Below are 22,765 nucleotides of genomic sequence, written 5' to 3'. Positions count from 1 at the left end.
ATATAACTTTTCTTTTAGAACTGAGTTAAAAACCTTAAAATAGAAATTTTATTTAAAATTTTTAAATACCTCAAAAATCCTAACCTAATTTCAAGCAGCTATCAAAACTCAAAGCAACTGCTAACGCTCCGTGAGTCCGGATCTAATAAGACATCTTCTACGTCATCCAGATTGCTTTAAGTTCTATAGCGCGTCGTTTTTTAAAACTGTAATTAATATGTTCTAACGAATGAGACTCTTCTACCGATAAAAATCCCTGAGACTGTAAAGATCACGACAATGAAGTGCTCCATTACCAACGTCATCTTCATCAACCTGCTAGTAATCGGAATGGGTGGTTATTTTTACATGATGTGGTCCCGACGCTGGACAATCCCTCAGCGCCAAGACATGCCTACTACTTCCCCTTACGACCAGGAAATATACCTTTATAACCGCGGCTACCACATGCCCTTAAGCAATGAAACTCTATCCCGATCTAAGCACTCCTTACCAAGGCCGAAAATTCCCAGTTCAAATCCGCATAAAGTGACCCTAGATAGCACCGAATTTCGATGCTTAAATAATGATTCTGAAGGGGATTGCAGTAAAAAAACTGCAAAATTTAGAGAATTAATGCTAACTCACTTAAGCAACTCATTTGAGGAGGAAAGTAACGTTTTGAGGCATTCAAATAATACTTATAATGTGCATTATGAGGGTATTAGGGAGGATTTCAGAGGTAAGAGTGCAAAGCAGGTGCTTTGCGAGCTGTTAAACACCAAATTCAAGACTTTAAAAAAGTCAGACATTAATGACGACGAAGCAATGAGGAATTCAATGCCGAAGCGAGAATTTTTTGAGAATAAATATTTTAATAGCTGCGTTGTGGTGACCAGCGCTGGAGCTTTAAGATATTCAGATTTAGGGCGATTTATTGGTAAGGGTTTTTTCTTTCGTTGAAAATGTACCAAATTCATGCCCCTGCAGATTCCCACGAAGTGGTGTTGCGTTTCAACCACGCCCCAACTCGCCACTTTCGCCACGACGTTGGGTCAAAGACCACAGTGCGTGTATTAAACTCCCAAGTGGTTACCAGGCCAGAATTTAACTTTCTAACTTCCCCTTTATATAAAAACCTAACTTTGGTTGTGTGGGACCCTAGCAACTACTCAGCCTCTCTGGAGGAATGGCTGAAACGCCCTGAGCATAATTTTATCCCCAATTTAATGATCTACAGGAAGCAGGAGGCTCGACCTAGAATCTTCATGGTTAATCCGTTGACTGTATGGGACGTGTGGGATTTCCTACAAAGGAACTCTCCTAGAAGGCTTAGGAAAAACCCGCCATCATCAGGGTTTTTAGGTAATTTTTGATAAATTGCTTTATAAAGTCTATACAAATTGCTTAGTAGACCCCTGTATAATGTCTAATTGCAGGGCTGCGCCTTCTTTTACCTCATTGTTCCTTCGTGGATGTAGTGGAGTATGTACCCTCAACGAGAGCGAGCAAACGTTGTCATTATTTCGATCCCAAAGAAAATCCGGCCTGCACTTTTGGAGCCTGGCACCCTCTGGCTGCTGAGAAATTACTCACTTACCATTTCAACGAAGCTACTGATGATGATGTGTTTCAAAAAGGATTTGTGAGAGTGTCGGGGTTTAGAAATTTGAAGTGTTAATTCTTTTTAACAAAAACATCTAAAAGAATTAAAAGTGATTTACATAAACCCAATCCTTTCTGTTCAAAATGGCGAATTAATAAAAATTCCTGCAAAGCTTGTCTGTATCGTTGGTTGCCTAAGTCTATATTGCTTGCTGCGTTTACACAACAAACGTTTTAACTAATGTATGATTTTTGCGAGTGGTAACAAATGTTTCCTAGGCGTAATGCGATAGAAATTCTATTGAATAGTGGAGGAATTTAGTACTTCTCAACTAACGTAAATTAGCATGTTAATAGTGTTTACAACATAAATAAATGGGAGATCTAAAATTATACTGGCTCTCTCCACCATTTTACGAACACTTAGATATTAACGATAATGCCAAAGATCCCTTGTCTTCGTGAATAACGCCAGAAAAATGTTGGAAAGGTTCTTGCACTGTTTTAAACAGAAGACTAGTGCCGTTTCAATGGTCTACACGTGCATGGTAAGTTCACTACATATAGAGAACTTCTCGGAAGCGCATTATCATATCAACAATAATCAAAACACGACTTTTTTCAGTTCTTCGGATGCGTCGGCATGATCTATTTTGGTTTGAAAATGCAGGGCGGTAATGCCGACAAATTTGACCTCCACTTCTTCATCATATCAAGCTTCCATGTCATAATCAGTTGGATCCTAATGATGGGGATCATTTGGGTTCGTATAGGACTAATTTTAGTGGTTTACAACAAAATAGCAACTTTCAGGAAAAACCTCTACTGGTTTTAACTTTCGAGTTCTCATACATTTCTGTATTGACAAGCTTGGTGGTTTTTACAACAATTTGCACGGCAAATCCAGACAACTGGGTGCATATGGTTTACATTGGACTGTTTATCTGTAAGTTATATTTAAACAACTTTTTAGCGTTACTTACTAGGTATTGTTGGGAAGCAGCAGCAATGTGCTATTGGCTCGGATGCATTCACGTGTTCTACAGACAAATGCGGCTGAAAATGAAGTCGTCGCTTGAATACATCGACGGGGATGTGTACGGCATGTGTAATAAATTGTATGAAAATAAACATGTACAAATTTAGGTAATTATGTATTTTATATCAAGGACCAGGAAGTCCTCTTATAGATCTAACGTTGATATTTTTATAGTTTAGATTCCGAAATCACCTGTCTTGGGCTGCTAAAAAAATTCTGTAAACCTCATGAATCTCACACGATGCCATAGCACTCTCATCATTGCAGCTTTGGCATAACAATTCACCCCTGAAAATACCGAGTATTTTAATAAAAAATTAGAGTTCAAGTACGTCTCTGCTTCTGCACCTGATTACCGGCATGCCTAAAAAAATTTATTACAATTAACACTTCGGTGGTGTAAAACTGGCTGTGACCTATCTAGGGTAATAAACATTTTAATTATCGTACAGTGCTAATGCAGTTATCTGACCGTGCAGTAATAGACCGGCACAAACTGCTATGGGGAAAACCTAAGTTTTTGCTCCAAACTGCATAATGGTATTGCCGTTGCAGGCGCTAGTTGCACCAAATAACGGAATTTCAATAAAAGATTTAATGACATTGTAAAACGATATTTTTTAGCGGATAATTGTTCCATTAGGCCTTTAAAGTCTGAGTCACTTGAGAACCACGCAGGCCATGAATCAGCACGGTCGCTGCTTCTTAAAATATCACTGAATTTACATAACTAAATCGACCACAGCCACTTCCATTCAAACACAAAGAGGCGCATTTGAATGTCACATTGTTCTTGATGCACATATCAACGCCGATTGCCTTTAAAAAAAAGTTCAGATCACAATCGAACCCAATATGCCTCAAATAAAAATAATAAAGTTGGTACCGCACAGTGCCGATTGAAATTCATCAGTCGAAGGACAATCTGATTTCCTGATTGGCCCGATTTGCATAGTATGCAAATAGGAAAATGGATTTTGCGGTTCTTATCGCCTTGTTGTTGAAGTGACAATATAATATCTGAGGTTGAATCACCTCTGGGAATTGAACTCTGATGGGAGGGTGCGCGTGATATGATGGGTGTTATTGTTGGGATTTGCCACACACACAATGTTTCCAGTGACTAATGTTGGCTAATCGGATTTTTTGGGCGTTAAGTAGAATTCAAACATATTTTTACTTGATTAAATCCTCCGGAAAATACATCATTAAATCAAATCATTCTTGGACACGACACAAAAGCAATCTTAAAATCGCTCCTAATTTGTTTGAATCCTTTATAAATAGGTCTAAAAACATGAACCCAGAAACCAATTCTAGTAATACATTTCATGACAATTTGGCGGAGAAGATTAAGTGAACACACATTTCAGGAAGAGCAATTTTCTTGACAAATTGGAAGAGAAACGTTTATGTAATGCATAACTTTATAATGTTACCCAATTGATTATAATGATGACTAATCAATGAAAAAGAGGGAGACGCATAATGTTTGCCATGTATAGGCGTCATTGATGAGCTTAACACGTCCTACCTAAGCTGATTTATAGGAACCGTGTTGGAGATCTCTCTCTTTTTCTTTTAAATTTACAATATGACGGAGAACCTTTTGACCAGGACAACCCTCCTTTACAATAATGCTGGAGGAGCATTCCTGCGGAACGAGTGCCACCCTGTTGGTATCCTCCAAGGCAGATGCCAATTGATACACTTACTGAATATCTCTAATACGAGTAATTGAATCATCCAATTAGATAGGAACGTTCGACTTTTTCTTGACAATTTGGCGCAGAAAATTTACAGTACTGAATTATGATGACGCACACCCCATAGTTGAATATTTTCTTTATTATTATTGTAAATAATATTTCAGTGTTACGCTTATGGGTCGTGCCAGACCACAAAAGCCCATTTCAAATTCAAAAAGTGTCTGAGCTCATTATAGTACTCCTGCTTGTAAAACTTTTTCTCAAACGTTTGGGTTTACAATTATTTAAATGGGGCTCAACAATTGGGTGGGGCTCCGCTTCGATGGAGGGCGGGCCCCCACGAAGCCGTTGACTTTGTCAGATGGGTCGTGGAACCATTCTTCTTTCCCGAGTGGAAAATTTTCGATATTTATGCGTTACCGGCACCTTTCTGCGTATTTTTTCACGCATAATTGCGGCAACCCAGTGGTCAAAAAAATGTGGCGATGGTCATACTAACACGCCACTATGAATGCGAATTAAACCTCCTTTACCCGCCGCGAATAATAAATAATACACATGGAATAATTTTACTTCCGAGTTGCGATTGACCTTAGTTGATCTTCCCATATGTGTGTCTTTTTGTGTCTACAACTAATAAAGCTGATTTTCTTTGAGTAAATTTATTACCAAAACATTTACGTATATCTGCACCGTTTGTTTGTAATTTGGAGGGTTTGTTTTCGCTTCTGAAGGAGGACACAAGGCTAAACTAATTTAGAAGACAAATACTTAAGGCAGTTTCTTCTGTATGACTTTTGAACTTTTTGGGCATTGCAGTAGTGTTTTTTTTAATGGACAGAATTAATTTGCCAAATCGTTAGCGTTCTAAAAGAATTTGACAATATAATATTATATCTAAATTCTAGCACTACCTTAAAACACAATAATTTATTCCATCAACAATATGAGATCATCAACAAAATGAGATTCTAAGAATCTAAGATTCGATTTCAGGTTTTTTTACTACGTTTACCGTATTGACACTATTTTAAAACCACTTTACAACTGACCCTGGTATACGGAGGTAGTTGTTTCGGTCATCATGCCAACGCTTAACGTCCTATAAGCTCCATCCTCGCGCGGCAATATTCAGGCCACCAGATATACACGAGATGTTCTAACTTTTACTATGGCGCATACCAGGGATTGATTTTAAATTGCGTTTTGATATTAAGTTCAGGCCAAAGCATGAGAGGTCAAGTAACTTGAAAAAAAAAGACAGAATAGACACACATTAAATATGTGCTTGATAAGGAGTGAAGATCGCCACTGAATAAACTAGCATTGTCGAGGGCCTGCTTAAGATTTTGAGCACCAAAATCGTGAAAGTTCAATAACACGAACAATAACTTTCGGCAATCGCATCGATAAAATCGCTCTGCTACTAAAAATGCAGGAATTCTTTTATGGCACAGAACCCACGCGCTTTCAGCCTATACAAAGCTGTTTAACATGAATTTTCGTTTTATTTTTCATTTCCTCTCAGGTACATAGCGAAACAGATCATTTTCGTGACAGTTCGTCGGTCTTGAATTTTAAACCATTCCGGGCAATACCGCGAACCGCGGTACCAATTGGCCACATAATATTTTTTTCATGGGCGTACGCCGAAAACTGGGAATTAACTTTGCTGCCATGGAACTCATTACTTTCTAATTGACTATACAGGTACCTTGCGAATAAGGATTCTCGCTGACAACTGGATTGTACTAAATAAATCATTAATGCTCTATTAGTCCTATATTGTGAACTTTGGAAAAGGACTAGACAAAGGAGAAGTAATTAACTAATGAAGTTAATGAAAGTGAGAGAAATTTGTATATTTGAAGTTAAGAAAACTTTTAGGTTGCCCCTCGTATGCGAGAAAGGTACGGGCAACCCTTTTGGTTTCCATGCCAACACCAATTGGCATCAACGCCATATCCAGGCGAACTCTGAAAATTTTGGGCAACCACCCATACATGCTTGTTGTATATAAATACGAGGGCTATTCATAGAGATATCATTAATTGAGATGCGAGTTTAGTAGACAATGAACTCCCCCCCAATGTGCCTCTCCCAACACTAAACAAACAGACAATAAACTCCCTGAAGGCTTACTCATCCCGCTCATCAACCACCGTCCTGCAGCGAATATCTCATTGAGGCAGGTCAGGACCACAGGCAATACATATAAACGCGTGCCGGCTGCCAGGCCGCGTTTCAGTCGCAAAACGAGCCGCGATATCGTCGCAGGTCGTTCCTGTAATTTTCTCTTTCTTCTCGCTCCAGAGTCAGATAGTACTGCGAACGACCGAGGACGGATCGACAAAGGCCGAAACGTCGTGCGCCCTTTGTAGATGACGCCACCGCTGAGCGTTGTTAGCAATCGCGTACGATAAGAGATAAGAAACACCAGATAGAGATAAAAATAGTTTGAATCAGCTATTTTGACAGTTCGGTAACGATGTCTGTAAGAGTCGGATTGGTGCTTTTGGGGGTGCTCGGAGTGGTCAACTCCGCGCCGGGGGGTAGCAGCGCTATGGTAAGTCTTGGAACATTTTTGCTTACCGAATAACTGTTTTCCATGCTATTATGCATTAAGAGGTATTATCTATGTTACAATGTTGTTATCAGCGGCAGGTTAATTGTTTTGAGTCATACTACATTACAGATTTTTCTCGAAAATATGTTGCCGCATATGTAGTAAAATGCCGCAAGGTCATTATCCATATGTACAATAATTATTCTAATGAGGGGGAACCTTTGACCTAAAGCCGAAGCTGAATCCGAATTGCGACACTTTTCCAATTTCGAGCAACTGAATCGAATCGCTGTGGTTTCCGCCTTAGTGCCTCTCGTTACCTAGATATTCGAATACATAATGCAATCGTGATGTAACCCTTTGGGCAACGAATCGGATTAGAATTTAATTATTGACGAGCGGTTTAGAAGAATAATTGCCGATTTTGCGTCGATTTTCATGGCTTTGTTACAAGACCAACAGGTGACCGAAACGTACAGACTCGTGTCACCACACACATATGAATGCAACTTCCTTGTTCCTAGTACAACAGGAAATTCAATAGTCAAACCTTCCTTGCTGCGACCGATCTGAGTCACAGCAATTAATTAACAGGTTTAATGTTCAGTATGTAATGGAGACATTTATTTTGAAATATGATTATACAGCGATACTGAATGTGAAGATGTGGAAGTAACAATTCACTTTTAAGTGAGGCGCGAATGTTTTAAGAGCAAATTAAGAGAGAAAGATAACGTATCTAGTATGTGTTTGTTGACTTGCAGGTATAGTCAGCTTTCTTATGCAACGTGGTGGATATTTGAAGTTGACTTCTATTTTAATACTGTTTTTCTATTTCATAAAACTCTAAAAACCAAACATAGCTCTCTATTCAAAGCCCCCTCGTATACTGACAACTTTCCGAGGAGCCGTCATGGTGTCCATGGCAACGATCGTTCATATCATATAAGCGCTCGTCTTGGTTTCAGACAACCCACAATACATGCAATGTGTTCGCATATACGAGGGTGGTTCGCGAAGACCATTAGGCCCGCAACGAGTTCGTTTTGGGCCCTGCATTTATGGGAACATGTGAGAGCGAGAATGGAACTTTTGATGTTGATTGGACAAATTTCTCGTTCTCACCCTCACGTGTTCCATAGAATCTTGTCGGTACAGTTAAAAAGAAAACGTCGGAATAAATGTAACTTTTTGAGAATTCCCATAGTGGAATGTATTCTCAATGGAGTATGTTGTTGACACTATAGCTTTAAACAATACTGCCTGAACCATTGTCAAGTGCGCACTTACTGCATCTGCTAATCTTGCCTTTTGACCAGTGCCTCTTCTGAACCAATTAATTAAAGATTCAAGCGGCAATATAATTAGCACATTAGCAACGATTTGCAGCGTCTAAACAAAAGCCCTCCACATAATTGGCTTTACGACGATAAATTATCATTGAAGAGGCGATGCTTAATGATTTAATTCCCAGTGTATAAAAATCAAATTGTGCATTCTCGATGGTCGCCAAGGCCGGGTCCAATGGACAAAGGAACGCACTTGACGAATATTAATGCCGATTTAATATTATTGTTGTTTTGTTTCTGTCAACGACACCGCCAGTACCTGTCAACGTACCCACCGAGTACCGTAAGCCCCACAAGGGATCGGCCATCAAAATTCATTTCTATTGCAAATCGGTTATGAAATTATTATAATGCTCGGCGTGTTTACGCGTGGATGACTGCAGGAACCTTGAGGCATCGTTTGAGAAAAAATAATGCACATTGATGAGTTAATAACAAAATTAGTCATATTTATATGGATGGTTTAAAGGATTTGCAACTGCTTCTTGAGAGCGGTGTTCCCAAATGCTTATGGGAAGATAAAACAGTTTATTGCCAGTTTTTTAGTACTGAGTCGTTTTTTATTCAATTACACTGTCCTCGTCAATCAAAATTAATTTGCATTTGTTCCACAGAGCACAAAATTGGCATAATTGCGGGCATAACTTACAGTTTTTACTATGTAATTCGTCCATCCATGGTAGTATATCTAAACAATAGACAAGGTTTTCAATAACTGGAATTTTCGTGTAGTCATGCACAGTTTCCATTTAATATACTACAATGCAACATTTTTCGTCGTAAATAATCGTTATTTGATCGAGAATCTTGATTTATGATTCACGATTTTCATCGTTTTCGCAATTTGTATTTGTAGACATTCCGCTTATCTAGCGAAATAATACTAAAGGCCACATCACAAGGCTTTATTTGTTTCAACCAAAAGAGGATCCATAAAGCCTTCTTGTAGTTGGAAGGACGTCCTGGATTGGGCACAGCCGTGTTCTTGAACTTTACCCAATCCAGGTCAAAATAAACTACTAATCGATAGTAAAAGGTTTGGTAGTCTACGAGTTGAACGGATTTATGTTAAAAGTGGATCGATAAAGCTTGATTGTTGAATTACTCAAGTAACAACACACTTACGATAATAATTTCTAAATAAACAAAACATTGTTGATTTTCTTAGCTGTTTGTCACACATGTGTGTTAATTGACGTTTCGTGTGACTCACCACCATGGAGGTGATTAATGGAGCCAGATTTAGCTGTTAGGGATAGAAAAAAATCTAATTAATTGACTGACGCACCGAAATCGAAATTTAAATTCCACGTCCGAATATCGTATAACGCGTAACAGCAGCTCTTCCTCTGTCGATTTGGTACATCAAGGTGAGCGTATTCAATCGGTTTCCGGGTATTGCCATTGATGTGCGCTACGGGCGCAGTACCAGCACCAAAACCTTGGCAACCTCATTATGTATTAGATATAGTAAAGCCAAAAACCTCCTCCCTGTTACACTGGCCAACAACCCTTTGCCTTGAGCACTGGCGGAGTGTTCCCATGAGTCACTTTCATAAGAGCTTTCAAGTAAAGGTGACTTATGAGCCATTTCCAAGAAAAACTGCCATCTGGATGGCGTTAAATTGATTCACTAGTACGACAATAATAATTAAAAGATGAAAGCTCACATTAAAAGCGCAAAAACGTAATTATCCTATTAATCTCAATTGAAATGGAGCAATATGTAAAGTTAATGGGATGTTTATTATGGTGAAGAACAATGGGGCGTTTGTCAGAGAACAAGGCAGATGGTGGTAACAGCCTTGTTGGGTGAAAAATTTTAATTTAGAAATAAATGTGTCTTTTCCACACACGAGTACTTTATGATACTTCTCGCCCATAACTCATTTCTCAATGCAACACGTCCATTGAGCATGACATTCACCATAACGGCAGGAAATAGGGTTCAGTTTTGGGGGTGACTTCACAGATGGCGCCCACCGTCACCAGAAAAGTCCCATTAAGCGGTAACTTTTTCGGAAAAAAACCTTCGCATTTCTGTCAAAAAAAGTTTTGAGGCCTGATGTGACTTTCCTATTTTTCTGGAAAAATTAAATTGAAGAGAGAGAAATAAATATGGATTTAAATTCTCTTAATTTCGGGATACGCTCAATTTCCAAAAACCTGTTCTTTTCACCAAAACAGCCATGCATCAGCAAACATCGTCGATGCATTGTATCGAAACGGGACGAATGGAATTGTTGTGGTTAATGGTACCGCGGAGTATCCGTGCTTCGTAAACAAGATTCCAGGAAATAAATGCGTGCACCTACTGGCGATATCGCCCAACGAAACCGCAATTTGCGTGGGTTTTCAACAATTTCGAGCCCTCTTTTCACAAAAAATGGCCTTAATTCTTGGAATTTTGAGCTTGCCAGATTTCAACAGGCTCTCGCTTGATGAATCACGGGATTCTTTATTAATGGGGAATCGTTGGAGTTGAAGCATTAGTTAAGTGGTTGGATGCGTCATTGATGAAAAAATGCGTAAAATTTACGAGAGAGGAGTTGGCCATTCACGCTTTCAGATTTAGACAAGCTACACATACGGGAATTTGCTGTGTTTGTTCCTCAATATAATCAATGATGGTTTGCTTATCAGCGATCTCAGACCACAGACCCAGGCAGGGAAAAATTCCAAATGATGAAAATCCGACTCTGTCACCTCATTTACATAATAACGAGTCTGCCACTAAAAACCGGGGAAATTCCTCTAATCAATTCTATCGATGATCAAGCGATTTAATGGAACACAGAATAGCAAATTAATTTCTTATATTTTTCGGAAAAGAACACACATCGAACTCGTATCGTGTATGAGTTGGCAAAATAATCACTTTTTTTTTCTTTGCGCAGCATTTCGACGATTTCGAGATGGAATTCAATAGAGTCCTTAAACTGGTATGTTTTGTCCCATCTGACCACTCTTGTGTTACCCACTTTTCTTGTTAACTTTAGCCAATCGATTCTTATGCAAAAGAGGACGATGATGACGACGACTACCATGACCTGATCGGAACGGTATGAAAAATCAATAAATTAATTTTGCACCTACAAATGTACATACACCGGGTATTCTATGAGATATGCACAGTGGTGGAACAAATTCCGAAAATAATCGCTTCATGTGTACCATTGTGGTCAACGAAGGGTATACAAAGCTTGCTTCCGGTGGTACTCTTCAAGTGATTCACATTTTTTGCATTGGAAAGCCATAAACCTCCGGACTAAGCCGCAGATTCGCAGTCAAACAGGTGGACCTCGTTTTGCTCATTCGTTCGAGGAAATACATCGCCAATGAGAGCAAGATAAATGGGCAGAATTTTACGATTTTTTCAGTTTCATTCATGAATGACGCATACATGTATGTCCCCGTGGAGAAAGGTGTCGATGAATCGTTGCTCTAGGCCAATGTTCGCCAACCTTTTCTCTCAGAGAATGAATCACTGTACCTATTGCAAAGCAAAAATAAAAATATCAACCAGCAACAAAAGATTCAAGAGATCGTTCCGATGTCGTGTATGCGTAAATTATAATAGGACGACACTTTTGGAATATCAAACAAGTACCACGATGGTGGCTCCTAGTGACTGGTACAGTGGTACCTCATCACTCATAGGCGGCAAGGTCAATGTTACTATGTTATTATTTTTATTACTGTCGGTATTCATATGATGTGCGATACCTGCAAAAATAACATACAACATCCACATACTTTAAAACGGGCTGTAGCGGGCATTAACAACACATGCTTAATTAAACAGTAATGATGATCTAACCGAAACAGGTTGATCAGGTTTTCATTGTCTACAATCCCTGACCATCAGAAATTGACGTTGCAATAACAACAATAAGAATTATTGCTGAAAAAAAATACCTAAACTGCCTGTGCCTTCAAGGAATCTCAAGTGAATCGATTGTGCAAGGTGATTTTGTCTTAAAACAGTTTCTAAAATTGGGTCATGTAAGAGATGTGCCAAGGCAAGGACTAATTCAATGCTGTACCTTCGGAAGGAGTCCCGTAATCCGAAATTGACAATTTGAACAATGTAACGAGCATGTCTAAGGTGAAAATGTACAAAAACACAAAGAAAAAAATGTCGATTTACATAATTAAAGCGAACGTTGTAAACGTGGTTGAATAACCTTCAAAGGTACGCAACCCGTGATGCTCACACGTCACAAGCGCCATGCTTTGAAATGGTTACGTTTGTTTGGCAGATTTTGGAGCCTACGGTATGAGCTTGCCGAAGCAGAGCAAATCGAAGCGATTAGGCGAAATCATGCGTATGCACCGTAATTTTTTTCGATTTTCAAAAAATTGGAACCAGGTTAGTATATCATCACACAAAACTATAAATTCCCCAAGGCTAACTAACAGTTAATAGGGATAATACTATCAGCTTGAGCAAACACGAGCCCTAGCAAACAATCAAATAACACACGTCAATTTTAGGTGCTTATTTGTATATACACATAGGGTGGTTGCTACATCAGCAGCTGATAACGTTCACTGGTTATCAGCTTGTCTGTAAATGAGCTGTTTTGGGATGGAATTTCTATTAAGATAATCTATTTATGCGATTAAATATTTGCCTAATTTCTTATTTCCTTTTGCAGTTGTATCTATCTCAATACGGATATCTGGGACCAATCAAAGCCAATTCTAGTCAACTTTTAGACGAAAGTAGTTTTAAGAAAGCGGTGGAAGATTTTCAGAGTTTTGCGGGGTTAGAAGTGACTGGTAAGTGACGGAAAATATCCCTATACAAAAGCACAGAAATGAAAGGGTTTTCCACTGACCCTTGTGTACTGGAATCTTTAGACAGGGTAGTTTTGGTATCCATGGCAGTGCATGATTTTTAGACAGCCCTTCATACGCGAGACATACAGTGAATCACAAAAGTATTGGAACACCCTATAAAAAAGTTATTTTTTACATAATAAATGCTCAGTATTTTTTTCCAGCTCGTCTTTTTGCATAAGATGTATAACAAAGATTTCTTTTAAAACTAAAAAATACATATTAATTTATCTTTTATAAAATAAAATGCTTAAAATAAACCTCACAAAAGTACATCAAAATAAATTAAACTTAAGGTTCCAGTATTATAAAAAATAATTTTATATTTTGTTGGTCCTCCTCTAGCTTCAATAACAGCCATTAGTTTCCTTGGCATGGAAAGGATAAGATTTTCTATGCAACTAAGGCGCATAGAGTCCCCAACTATCCGCACGGCTCTATTTAGACACTCTTTATCCTTAATTACGCTTCTAATAGCGGAACTCTTATTTTTCTGCATAATTCCTCCCATAAATGTTCAATTAGGTTTAGATCAGGGGAGAGCGGTGGATGATCTAAGATATGGGGTGCGTTATACAAAAGCCACATCTTCACATTTCGCGCCGTATGTTTTGGATTATTGTCGTGTTGGATAATCCAGTTATTTTTTAATTGGAAAACTTGAACATATTGTAATAAATTATTGTGAAAATGTCTAAATAAACTTTGTGGTCCATTATGCTATTTAGAAAATGTACTTTTCCCACACCAGATAATGCCACCTCTGCGTTTTACTGTCGTTAGGAATTTTTTTTTCAAATTTTGTTTTTGCTTTTCTCCAAACTTCCTCTTTTCTATCTTATCCAAAAATGTTAAATTTGCTTTTATCTGTGAGTAGCACTTTTTCCAAAATTTCTTACCGTCATTTTGATATTTTTTTTGTGTAAATTATAAGCGTTTTTTATGATTTTGTGCAGAAACGAATGGTTTGCGGAGTTCTACTATTGTGCCCATGAGAATGCAAAATTCTTCTAATGTTTCCAAAATGAACACTTTTTTGAGTGTCTAACGCAACTTGAATGGCCATTGCAAGTGTACTTTTTTTTGGGTTGTTCTTCACTCCATTAATAACTCGTCTTATTTTGCAGATTTAATATATTTGGAAATCCAATTTTTTTTAATGTGAAACAACCCGTTTGTTCATGTTTTTTTTTATAATTGATTGAACAGTTGAATAACATTTTCTAACATTGTATGTAATTTCATTGTAACTTTTTCGTCTTTGCCCAATTTTCTTATCAAATATTTTAAATAAAACGAAAGTTCTTTACTTTTAACCCCACTTCAGCATCCGCACTATGAATTTAAATCAATTAAATGGTGAACATCAGAATAATAAACATTATTGTTAAAGATGTGATCAAGAAAATGCCTAAAGCACATTTTTTTTTGTTTTTTTTGCTAAAATGAATTTAAAACCAAGAAGTACGAATACTTTTGTGAGGTTCCTTTTAAGCATTTTATTTTATAAAAGATAAATAAATATACAGTGGTGCACATAGAAATAAGACCACTACAGGTTCAATTTCAAAAATGGAAAAGTCTATTAAAACTTATTTCACTTTGCTTGAATTAGGGTTCTAAATTTCTACAATATTGGTAATTGTGTGTGTCAGCAGAGACCAGAGGAATTACCTTATACTAGAATTGTACTTCTCCTGGTTCATTCAGACAATTAAATCTAAAGTGGCAATAATAATAGGACCAGTGTATTAAAAACTCGTTATTTTTTAAAATCTTTTATAGTTCTCCATTCAACGCAATAACGATTGAAAGATAGGTTTAATTAATGCTTTCGAAGTATTTTGATCCATTTTAATAATTAATAAACACACAGATGGGGCGTGAAAGCCGTTATTCTTTAGCCGAAAGAGTTAAAATACGAATACTAATAGATGAAGGCAGTTCCCTTCGTGAAATTTCTTGGAAAATAGGAAATTTGAAGACCTTGGTAATAAATGCCCTCAAATACGAGAAACGACAGGAAAATCTGGGTCGTAAAAGAAAAATAACAGTTTTAACTGACCGCCAAATAAAGTAAGAATCCCAAAAAAATTCCTTTGTAAGCTCAAAACTTCCACCAACCAAAACTTCAAAAGGACCTAAAATTGGAAATAAGTTTCAGAACTAGTCGAAAACGGTTACAGGAAGTTCATTTACATATCCGAGTGGCTCGGAACGTACCGTTGCTCTCAAAAACAAACAAATTAAAAAAAGAATAGACTTTACAAAGAATCATCTTCACTTTGAAAACGAAGACGATTACTGAACAGTGTGGAAACTGTCCTTTTTTCGGCCGAAACAAAAATTAATTTGATTGGTTCGAATGGTCAACGGTACGTAAGGCAGCCTGCAAAACAAAAATTGCTTCCAAAAAACACTTTAAAAACCATTAAGCGTGGAGGTGGCAATATATTGTAAAATTGTAGGGCTGCTTCTCTTGATTCGGTGTTGGTCCCATTTATTAGATAAAAGGAATTTTGAACCAAGGAGAATATATGAAAACAATGAAAGATGTTATCCTGCCATAAGCTTCGGAAGAAATTCCATTAATTTGTAAATATCAACAGGATAACGATCTGAAACATACGGGTAGACGAATTAAACAATTTTTTCACGATGAACCAATTCCGGTTGTGCCAAGGCCTTCACAACCGCTCGATCTGAACCCTATTGAAAATCTTTGAGTACATCTTAAAGTTGCCGTGAGGGATGATCAGATCAAAAACAAAGAACTGTGGTCCATGACCCAACGGAAATGGGAAGCAATTCCTGTTGAGCTCTGCCAGCGCTTAATAACATCAATGTCTAAAAGATTAAAGGCAGCGATTGCCCAAAAGGACAAAGCAACCAAATATTAGGCGTTAGGTAATATTCGGTTGCTAGTTGCGTTTCTTTTTTTCCTTTTTTTTTGCTAAGGGGCCAACGGCCCTATTTTATATATGACCAGATATTTATTTTGTTTTAATTATTTCTATTGAAAAGTTTTATTTATTTTTTGTTAAATTATGTTTTTGTAGATTGTTTTCTTTATTATTAAATGTTTCTAATTGTTTATCTCTTTATTGACAGAAATAAAAAATTGAAATTTTTTAAGTGGTCCTAGTTATATGGTCGCCATTGTAAATATTTTTTTAATTTTATAGAAAATTTTTGTAATACAGGGTATTATTTAACTAGAGGGTGATTCTTTGAGTGATTTTAAGGAAAAAAGTTTATATAAACACAGGTCCGTTAATGCTTCGTTTTCAAGACACAGGATGTCAAACTTTTTTTAAAAATCATTACATATTAAAAAAATACTGCTAAATAACAAAAAGACGCAAATTAATATAATGTTGAAGCTTGGTGACAGTTTTTAATGTAGTACAAAAGAAGCTTTTGCTAGTAATTTTTTGTTTCCTTGTGCTAGTGACATGCATAGGGACAACGCCGGAAATTTAAAAACAATTAAACAAGAAAAACGCTTTATTTAAACTATACTTAAATAAATGGTACGTAATTTTTTTCAGTAAAAAACATCTAACAATATGTAACATGAAACTTATGATAGCTGCTGAAAATATCCTTCTTCCACATCAATGCAAACATTAGCTCGTCTTAACATCGATTGCCGACTACATTGGAATATTTCCGATGTATACCTTATCTGATTACATTATTCCCGTATCTGCTGGATTAATTATTCTTTAGTGTTGACCGGAGTTCTATAAATGAAGGACTTTATATGACCCCCCAAAAAAAAAATCTAACGGATTTAAATCCGGTGATCTTAATGGCCATGACTGTGCTTAATTCAAAAAATATATAAAAGTTTTAAAAAAATCAGTGGCGCATAAATAACAATAATAACCATAAGTAACACTGCTAAATTTCAACAAAATCGGCTAAAGGATTATTAATATTTTAACGAAAAAACAATTTTTAGGAATACTTTTGTGATTCTCTGTGTTGCTAAACGCAAAGGTGGATGGTGAAGATAAAATTAGCGCTTTAAATTCAACTCAGTTTTGTGGGTGTTTCAACGATGACTTTTTCGTGTTCAGAAGAATATTATTTAGTCATCATTATCGAGGATAATCAATAGCGTTAGTGTGCAATTTTAAAACAACGGACGATGAGTAATTACATATTTTACTGTTAACCGGACAAAAACGAATAATAATGACCTATTTCAAAAATTCTAGCGACTAATCGGATATTCAAATTTTGCACCAGCATCACGCTTATTTTGACTAATAGCGCCTTTCGCAATTCGCGTAATTGATGCTGGTACATGGTAACCTTCACCCACTGCAACCTGTTGTTATCAGAAAATTGTTGTTACACTCATTATGAGGCATTTATTCGATCATTCGTTCTGCAACTTAATATAATACACTGTTTCCCAACTCAAAAAATGTTTGAACCGTGTCAATTTCAGGTGAACTTGACGACACAACCATTGAAACAATGTCACTGCCAAGGTGCGGCGTGAAAGACAAAGTGGGAACCGGCGACAACAGGGCCAAGAGATATGCTTTGCAAGGTGAATTTTACTCACAAATGTTTCGGTGATGAGTAATCGCCAAGTGACTAATAACTGGTTCTTTGCCCTTGTGGGGTGCAATAATCAACAACATTCCATTTGCACACAGGAAGCAGGTGGAAGGTCAAGAATCTGAGCTACAAGATTTCGAAATACCCCCCGAAACTTAAGCGGAAAGAGGTGGACGCGGAAGTTCAAAGGGCTTTTAATGTTTGGACTGACTATACAGATCTGACATTTACCCCTAAATCTGGACAAGTTCACATCGAAATCCGCTTTGAGAGTGGAGAGCACGGAGACGGAGACCCGTTCGATGGGCCCGGGGGCACTTTGGCTCATGCCTACTTCCCAGTAAGTACCTTGCATGATGGTGGTGTACATAAGGGGCTTTTGCATGATTTATGTGTCGTTCAAACATCTCACCCCCACATATGTCAATAACCCCACCACACTTCAGCCACCCGAACAACACCAATACTTAACAGCCTCATCGCTAGTGCACAAGTTGCAACCACAAAAACGATACAGGAACAAGGAAAACTATTTTGGTGTTGGGATCAACCATCAGTATAACCCATGGCTTATCTTCAGGCCTTGGTACACACCAACATACACGCCTACATTTTACCCACAACACCCCGCCAAAGTAAGTACTTAATGTGGCTTTCTGTGTGCCAAAATGCTTGGACGCCTCTGCATACAAGGTATACCACTGAAAACTTTGCATCCAGCCTATTTTAAACTATGATCAAAATATTAGAAATTATTGAGACACATATTAGCGTTAAATGCAGATTCTGGGGTGCATTTGAAAAAGTTTTTAATTTTGATTGTCTGCATGTAATTTTTTATTTATTTTGGATCACCTGCTGTTGAAAAAACTGTTAACTTACGTTTAAAAATAAAAGACAATTCTATATTAATCAAATCAATTATTCAAAATGTCCACCTCCCACTCCCGTGCAATGATAAAAATGTTGTTCAACATGTTGACGAGCACTGTTAAGAATTTCGGGAGTAATTAGCCGGCATTCTTCAATGACTGAGTTCTTTCAGATACTGCGGTTGATTGGTATAAATTTTCGATTTTAAACGTTCCCACAAAAAAAAATCGAGTGATGTCAGATCAGGTGATCTGGGTGGTCACTCAGTAAATCCGCTTCAATCTATCCATCGAGTTGGAAAATTTTGGTTAACAAACTGACGAATTGGAATTATATAATGTGGAACTACCCCAGCTGGATGCAGAGTTTTCAATGGTACACTGTGTATAAGAAATTTAAGTGAGGTTTTGGTTAAAAGTAATAACGATGTGGAATTAAAAAAATAAAGGTGTTTGGTGGAGATGCGCATTTTGATGCCACTGAAGCCTGGTCAATAAACAGCTATAGAGGGACCAATCTTTTCCAAGTGGCTGCTCATGAATTTGGGCATTCTCTAGGGCTCAGTCACTCAGACGTTAGGTCTGCTCTCATGGCCCCATTTTATCGAGGCTATGATCCCACTTTTAGGTATGTTGGGACAAAATTTTTAAAGCACTTTTATTAAAAATTTATTATTTCAGGTTGGATCAAGATGACATCGATGGAATCCAAGCTCTTTATGGCAAGAAAACTACTCAAACTCCTGTAATACCTCAAGACTCAGGGGTGGATGCCAGTGATGATGTTCCTAGTAAAGTTCCGGCACCAGGTGAATTATTCTTGTTCAACGAAAAATAAAATCTAATTTAAACTTTATACAAAGGAGGTTCTTCCCCGGACCAATCTCTCTGCCAAGATCCAAGCTTCGACACTATTTTCAACTCTGCCGAAGGCTTCACTTACATTTTCAAAGGAGACTTATATTGGAAGCTTACAGAAGAGAGTATAGCTCCAGGGTATCCCAAGCCAATCTCCGAAGGATGGCCTTCATTACCTGGCAGCATTGATGCTGCTTTCACATACAAAAATGGCAAAAGTTACTTCTTTAAAGGCTCAAAGTATTGGAGGTAATTTCACTGAAGATTCTTTGAGGAGGAGGGCGCACATGAATACTAATTTCGTTTGATTAGATACAAGGGCCGTAAAATGGACGGGGATTATCCCAAGGAAATTTCGGAAGGTTTCACAGGCATTCCCAACGATTTGGATACGGCAATGGTTTGGAGTGGAAACGGGAAGATTTACTTTTTCAAGGGTAGCAAATTTTGGAGGTTTGATCCCTCACAGAGGCCCCCAGTTAAAAGCACATATCCAAAACCAATTTCTAACTGGGAAGGAATCCCAGATAATTTGGGAGCCGCCTTTCAGTGGACCAATGGATATACGTACTTTTACAAGGGTGGTGCTTATTATAGGTAAGCGATTCACTTGCCTGCTGTCACAGAGTTCATTATACAGGGTGAATCTTAAGTGGAGGTTTTCCTTTTAACAGGACATAGACCTCAAAAAACTAAACGCAACATTTATATAACATGTTTTCGTAATCTAAAAAACAACCGAAACATGAGCATATGAAAAAGAGCAAAAAAGTACGGGACTTTTTAAATAACTAATTTTCTAACAGTTGAATATGTCGCAATGGACCAATGACTCGCGACATCACCAGACTTAAATCCATGTGATTTTTATCTGTGGGGTTATATAACAAGTTTGGTGTTTACGACTGAAATTAACACGGCTGCAGAGTTGCGTGAACGGATAGAGGACACCGCAGAAATAATTCGTGGAAAAAGATCTTTTCTAACAGTACATACAGAATTGTGGATGAGGTGAGCGAAAATTTGTGTAAACGAAACCAATGGCGACAATTTCAAACACCTTTTGTAGGCAGACCCGGAGTGAATAATAATTAAAGTTTTTGTTATTTGTTAAAACTTTCATGCCCGCATATTTCGGTTGTTTTTGAGATTTCGAAGAAAGGTTACGTAAAGATTTTGCTTAGTTTTTTGCGGGTTAAGTCGCGTTCAAAGGAAAATCCCCACTTAAAATTTACCCTGTATATGTTAGGAATATATACTTCAGGATGTACTTTCAACACTCATATTTATATACAGAAATACGTTATAATTCCAAACGAACTATAATAATAATAATAATAATTTTGCAATATGACCACGAGGCGACCGTCTTTAACACTTTGAACTGAAATTGACCGCTGTGCGCTGTTGCCAAGTTGCAATTAAATCCCAAAATTACCGGAATGTTTTAAAACACTTTTTTTTTCTTTTTCAGGTTTAACGATCGAGCATTCGCGGTAGACCAGACAAATCCGGCTTTCCCCAGGTCAACCGCGTACTGGTGGTTCGGGTGTCAGGACGCCCCCGCGGGAACCGTCGGAACCAGTGAGTCGAGAGGATGGCTGCAGGGTGAGGAGGGCGGTAGTCTCCCCGCGGATGATCAGAACGGATTTGATATGGATGCAGGTACGACGGGAAATGAATTTAAAAAAGTGGAAAAGTGTTATACCTAACAGAGTTTGGCTTTTATAATGACGCATCGTGTCTCCAGTATTTTAATTTATTACATAACCAATATCGCCCTCTTCATCAAGTATGTACAACTACTTCATTGTGCTGGTGATGGTAGGAAATGCACCTTTAGGGAGGATTTATTGGTCCACGATAAACCCACCCTAAGAACGAAATGCTAAAACAAAAACTTTAGTCAATAGTGCATCAAGTAGGTGTAGTAAAGTTGCTTCGTAGGTCTCGCACTAACTGTAAACTAACATCACATCCCTCACAGTTAAGTATGTTGATTAGTAAAAGCGGCTGAAACGAATGGTTGCACGGCTATATACGGAGTGTTTTTATGTCTAGTGCCTGCTGAGCCTCTCGCACGCCATTGCTTTTTATTTCCATAGAAGGAAACTTCTAGATGTACCATTAGCAAAGAAACCATGCTGTCGGTGTTGTTGTTGTTGTTGTTGTTTCATTCCACAAGACAAAACACTGCAATAGCACCGCGGCGGCAAAAAATGCGCAGCTTTGGGGCAGCGAAGCTTTAAACGTCTGTTTTTGCTAGTTAATCGTATTCTTCGGTCAATGATTTACCGGCGTGGCTACATTCCAGAGAACTACCGGAAGGCCCCCAGCAGGCAGTGATAGGGTGTGCTGTCCCCGGAACCATTTAGATTTACGTATGTGCCGTCTTTCATTTTCATTTTCTTATCAATCTTAAGTTTAAGAAGTTTCGTTAAGCTTTGAGCTTTTAACCATTTAAAAAATTTTGCTATTACGCTTTCATGCAACTTCTGTAAAAATTTAAATGCTCATGTGGCAACCCTGGTTTCAAACTCTTCACCATCGGCGCCATCTGACGTCGCCTTCACTATTTAATTTAAAGCTCACCGTACACTATAATCGAAAATTTAAAAGATGCCATAGACTAACTTGAATCTTGAGATTTGCGGTGAATTTTAACGAGGATTTGGCGTTTAATTATTTAGGTGTGTACCACGACGAATCTTCGAACAATCCATCGCTGGAGCCTAACCATCAACACGGCGATGCAGATAGCGGTATACCTAGCTTAAGAACGCCCACGGGGCTCTCGCTAGCCACAGCAATCCTAGCGATAGCGACGTATAGACGGATCGCTGGCGTGCCGTAGACGCAAAGTGTCTAATTCGTTTTATAAACGAAGCTTACTTTGACTGAAAGACTTACTTCTTCTAGGACGTCGATTTCAGAAAATTGTTAAAAATGTGATATTTTTAAGTTTTTTTCATTCGTAATTCGTTTATAGTTCAAGCTTTGGAAAGAGACGGGTGTTACTAGCCTTAAGTATACCTACGTACATTTTTGGAACAAATCTTATTTATTGCGCTCGTCCACCACCTTAATGATAACAATGGCAGTATTGCGGAAATGTGCGAGACCAAATAATACCGATAGTAATAATTCTAGGCAATGCTTTTTGGAACCATTGCCAACGTTTGGAGCAATCTTAATGGATAGATCTAGGTACTCATTATTGAATGCCAGTTAAGTTTAAGCTTAGGATATTTTGTACAGATACAGTTTTATCGGCAATAAATTAATTTTATATTAACTTTCAAGACTCGTTTTTCATTCCATCCGAAGACGAACTAGTAGATGGCACATCTGGGCGAATAACTTTC

General features: G+C 37.8%; 3 protein-coding genes across 13 annotated transcripts; all 3 read left to right on the top strand.

Moving 5' to 3' along the window:
• Positions 1-230: 230 nt before the first annotated feature.
• SiaT (Sialyltransferase) lies at positions 231-1,666 on the top strand. The gene is made up of 3 exons (XM_066402521.1): positions 231-919; positions 970-1,344; positions 1,419-1,666. The coding sequence occupies exons 1-3, from the start codon at positions 280-282 to the stop codon at positions 1,658-1,660; spliced, it is 1,257 nt and encodes a 418-aa protein (XP_066258618.1). The 5' UTR covers positions 231-279; the 3' UTR covers positions 1,661-1,666.
• A 293-nt stretch (positions 1,667-1,959) lies between these two features.
• On the top strand, positions 1,960-2,759 carry LOC136417125 (uncharacterized). The gene is made up of 4 exons (XM_066402659.1): positions 1,960-2,132; positions 2,210-2,347; positions 2,398-2,530; positions 2,588-2,759. The coding sequence occupies exons 1-4, from the start codon at positions 2,064-2,066 to the stop codon at positions 2,728-2,730; spliced, it is 483 nt and encodes a 160-aa protein (XP_066258756.1). The 5' UTR covers positions 1,960-2,063; the 3' UTR covers positions 2,731-2,759.
• Positions 2,760-6,560: 3,801 nt separating this feature from the next.
• On the top strand, positions 6,561-22,702 carry Mmp1 (Matrix metalloproteinase 1). 11 transcript variants are annotated; one of them, XM_066402717.1, is made up of 14 exons: positions 6,561-6,898; positions 11,145-11,189; positions 11,247-11,309; positions 12,909-13,032; positions 17,555-17,659; positions 17,769-18,010; positions 18,117-18,305; positions 18,992-19,170; positions 19,224-19,351; positions 19,406-19,649; positions 19,713-19,997; positions 20,875-20,984; positions 21,667-21,781; positions 22,091-22,231. In XM_066402717.1, the coding sequence occupies exons 1-13, from the start codon at positions 6,821-6,823 to the stop codon at positions 21,744-21,746; spliced, it is 1,872 nt and encodes a 623-aa protein (XP_066258814.1). In that variant the 5' UTR covers positions 6,561-6,820; the 3' UTR covers positions 21,747-21,781; positions 22,091-22,231. The 11 variants fall into 11 exon arrangements, with proteins under 11 accessions (XP_066258814.1, XP_066258816.1, XP_066258818.1 ...); XM_066402721.1 differs by having other exon boundaries at positions 6,562-6,898; positions 21,715-21,781; XM_066402716.1 differs by having other exon boundaries at positions 6,562-6,898; positions 20,875-21,065; positions 21,715-21,781.
• Positions 22,703-22,765: the final 63 nt, after the last annotated feature.

This window comes from Euwallacea similis, chromosome 26, assembly GCF_039881205.1.
Source record: "Euwallacea similis isolate ESF13 chromosome 26, ESF131.1, whole genome shotgun sequence".
NCBI classification, from domain to species: domain Eukaryota; kingdom Metazoa; phylum Arthropoda; class Insecta; order Coleoptera; family Curculionidae; genus Euwallacea; species Euwallacea similis.
Note: the sequence above shows the minus strand (reverse complement) of the source record. Positions and strands in the feature narration are given on the sequence as shown.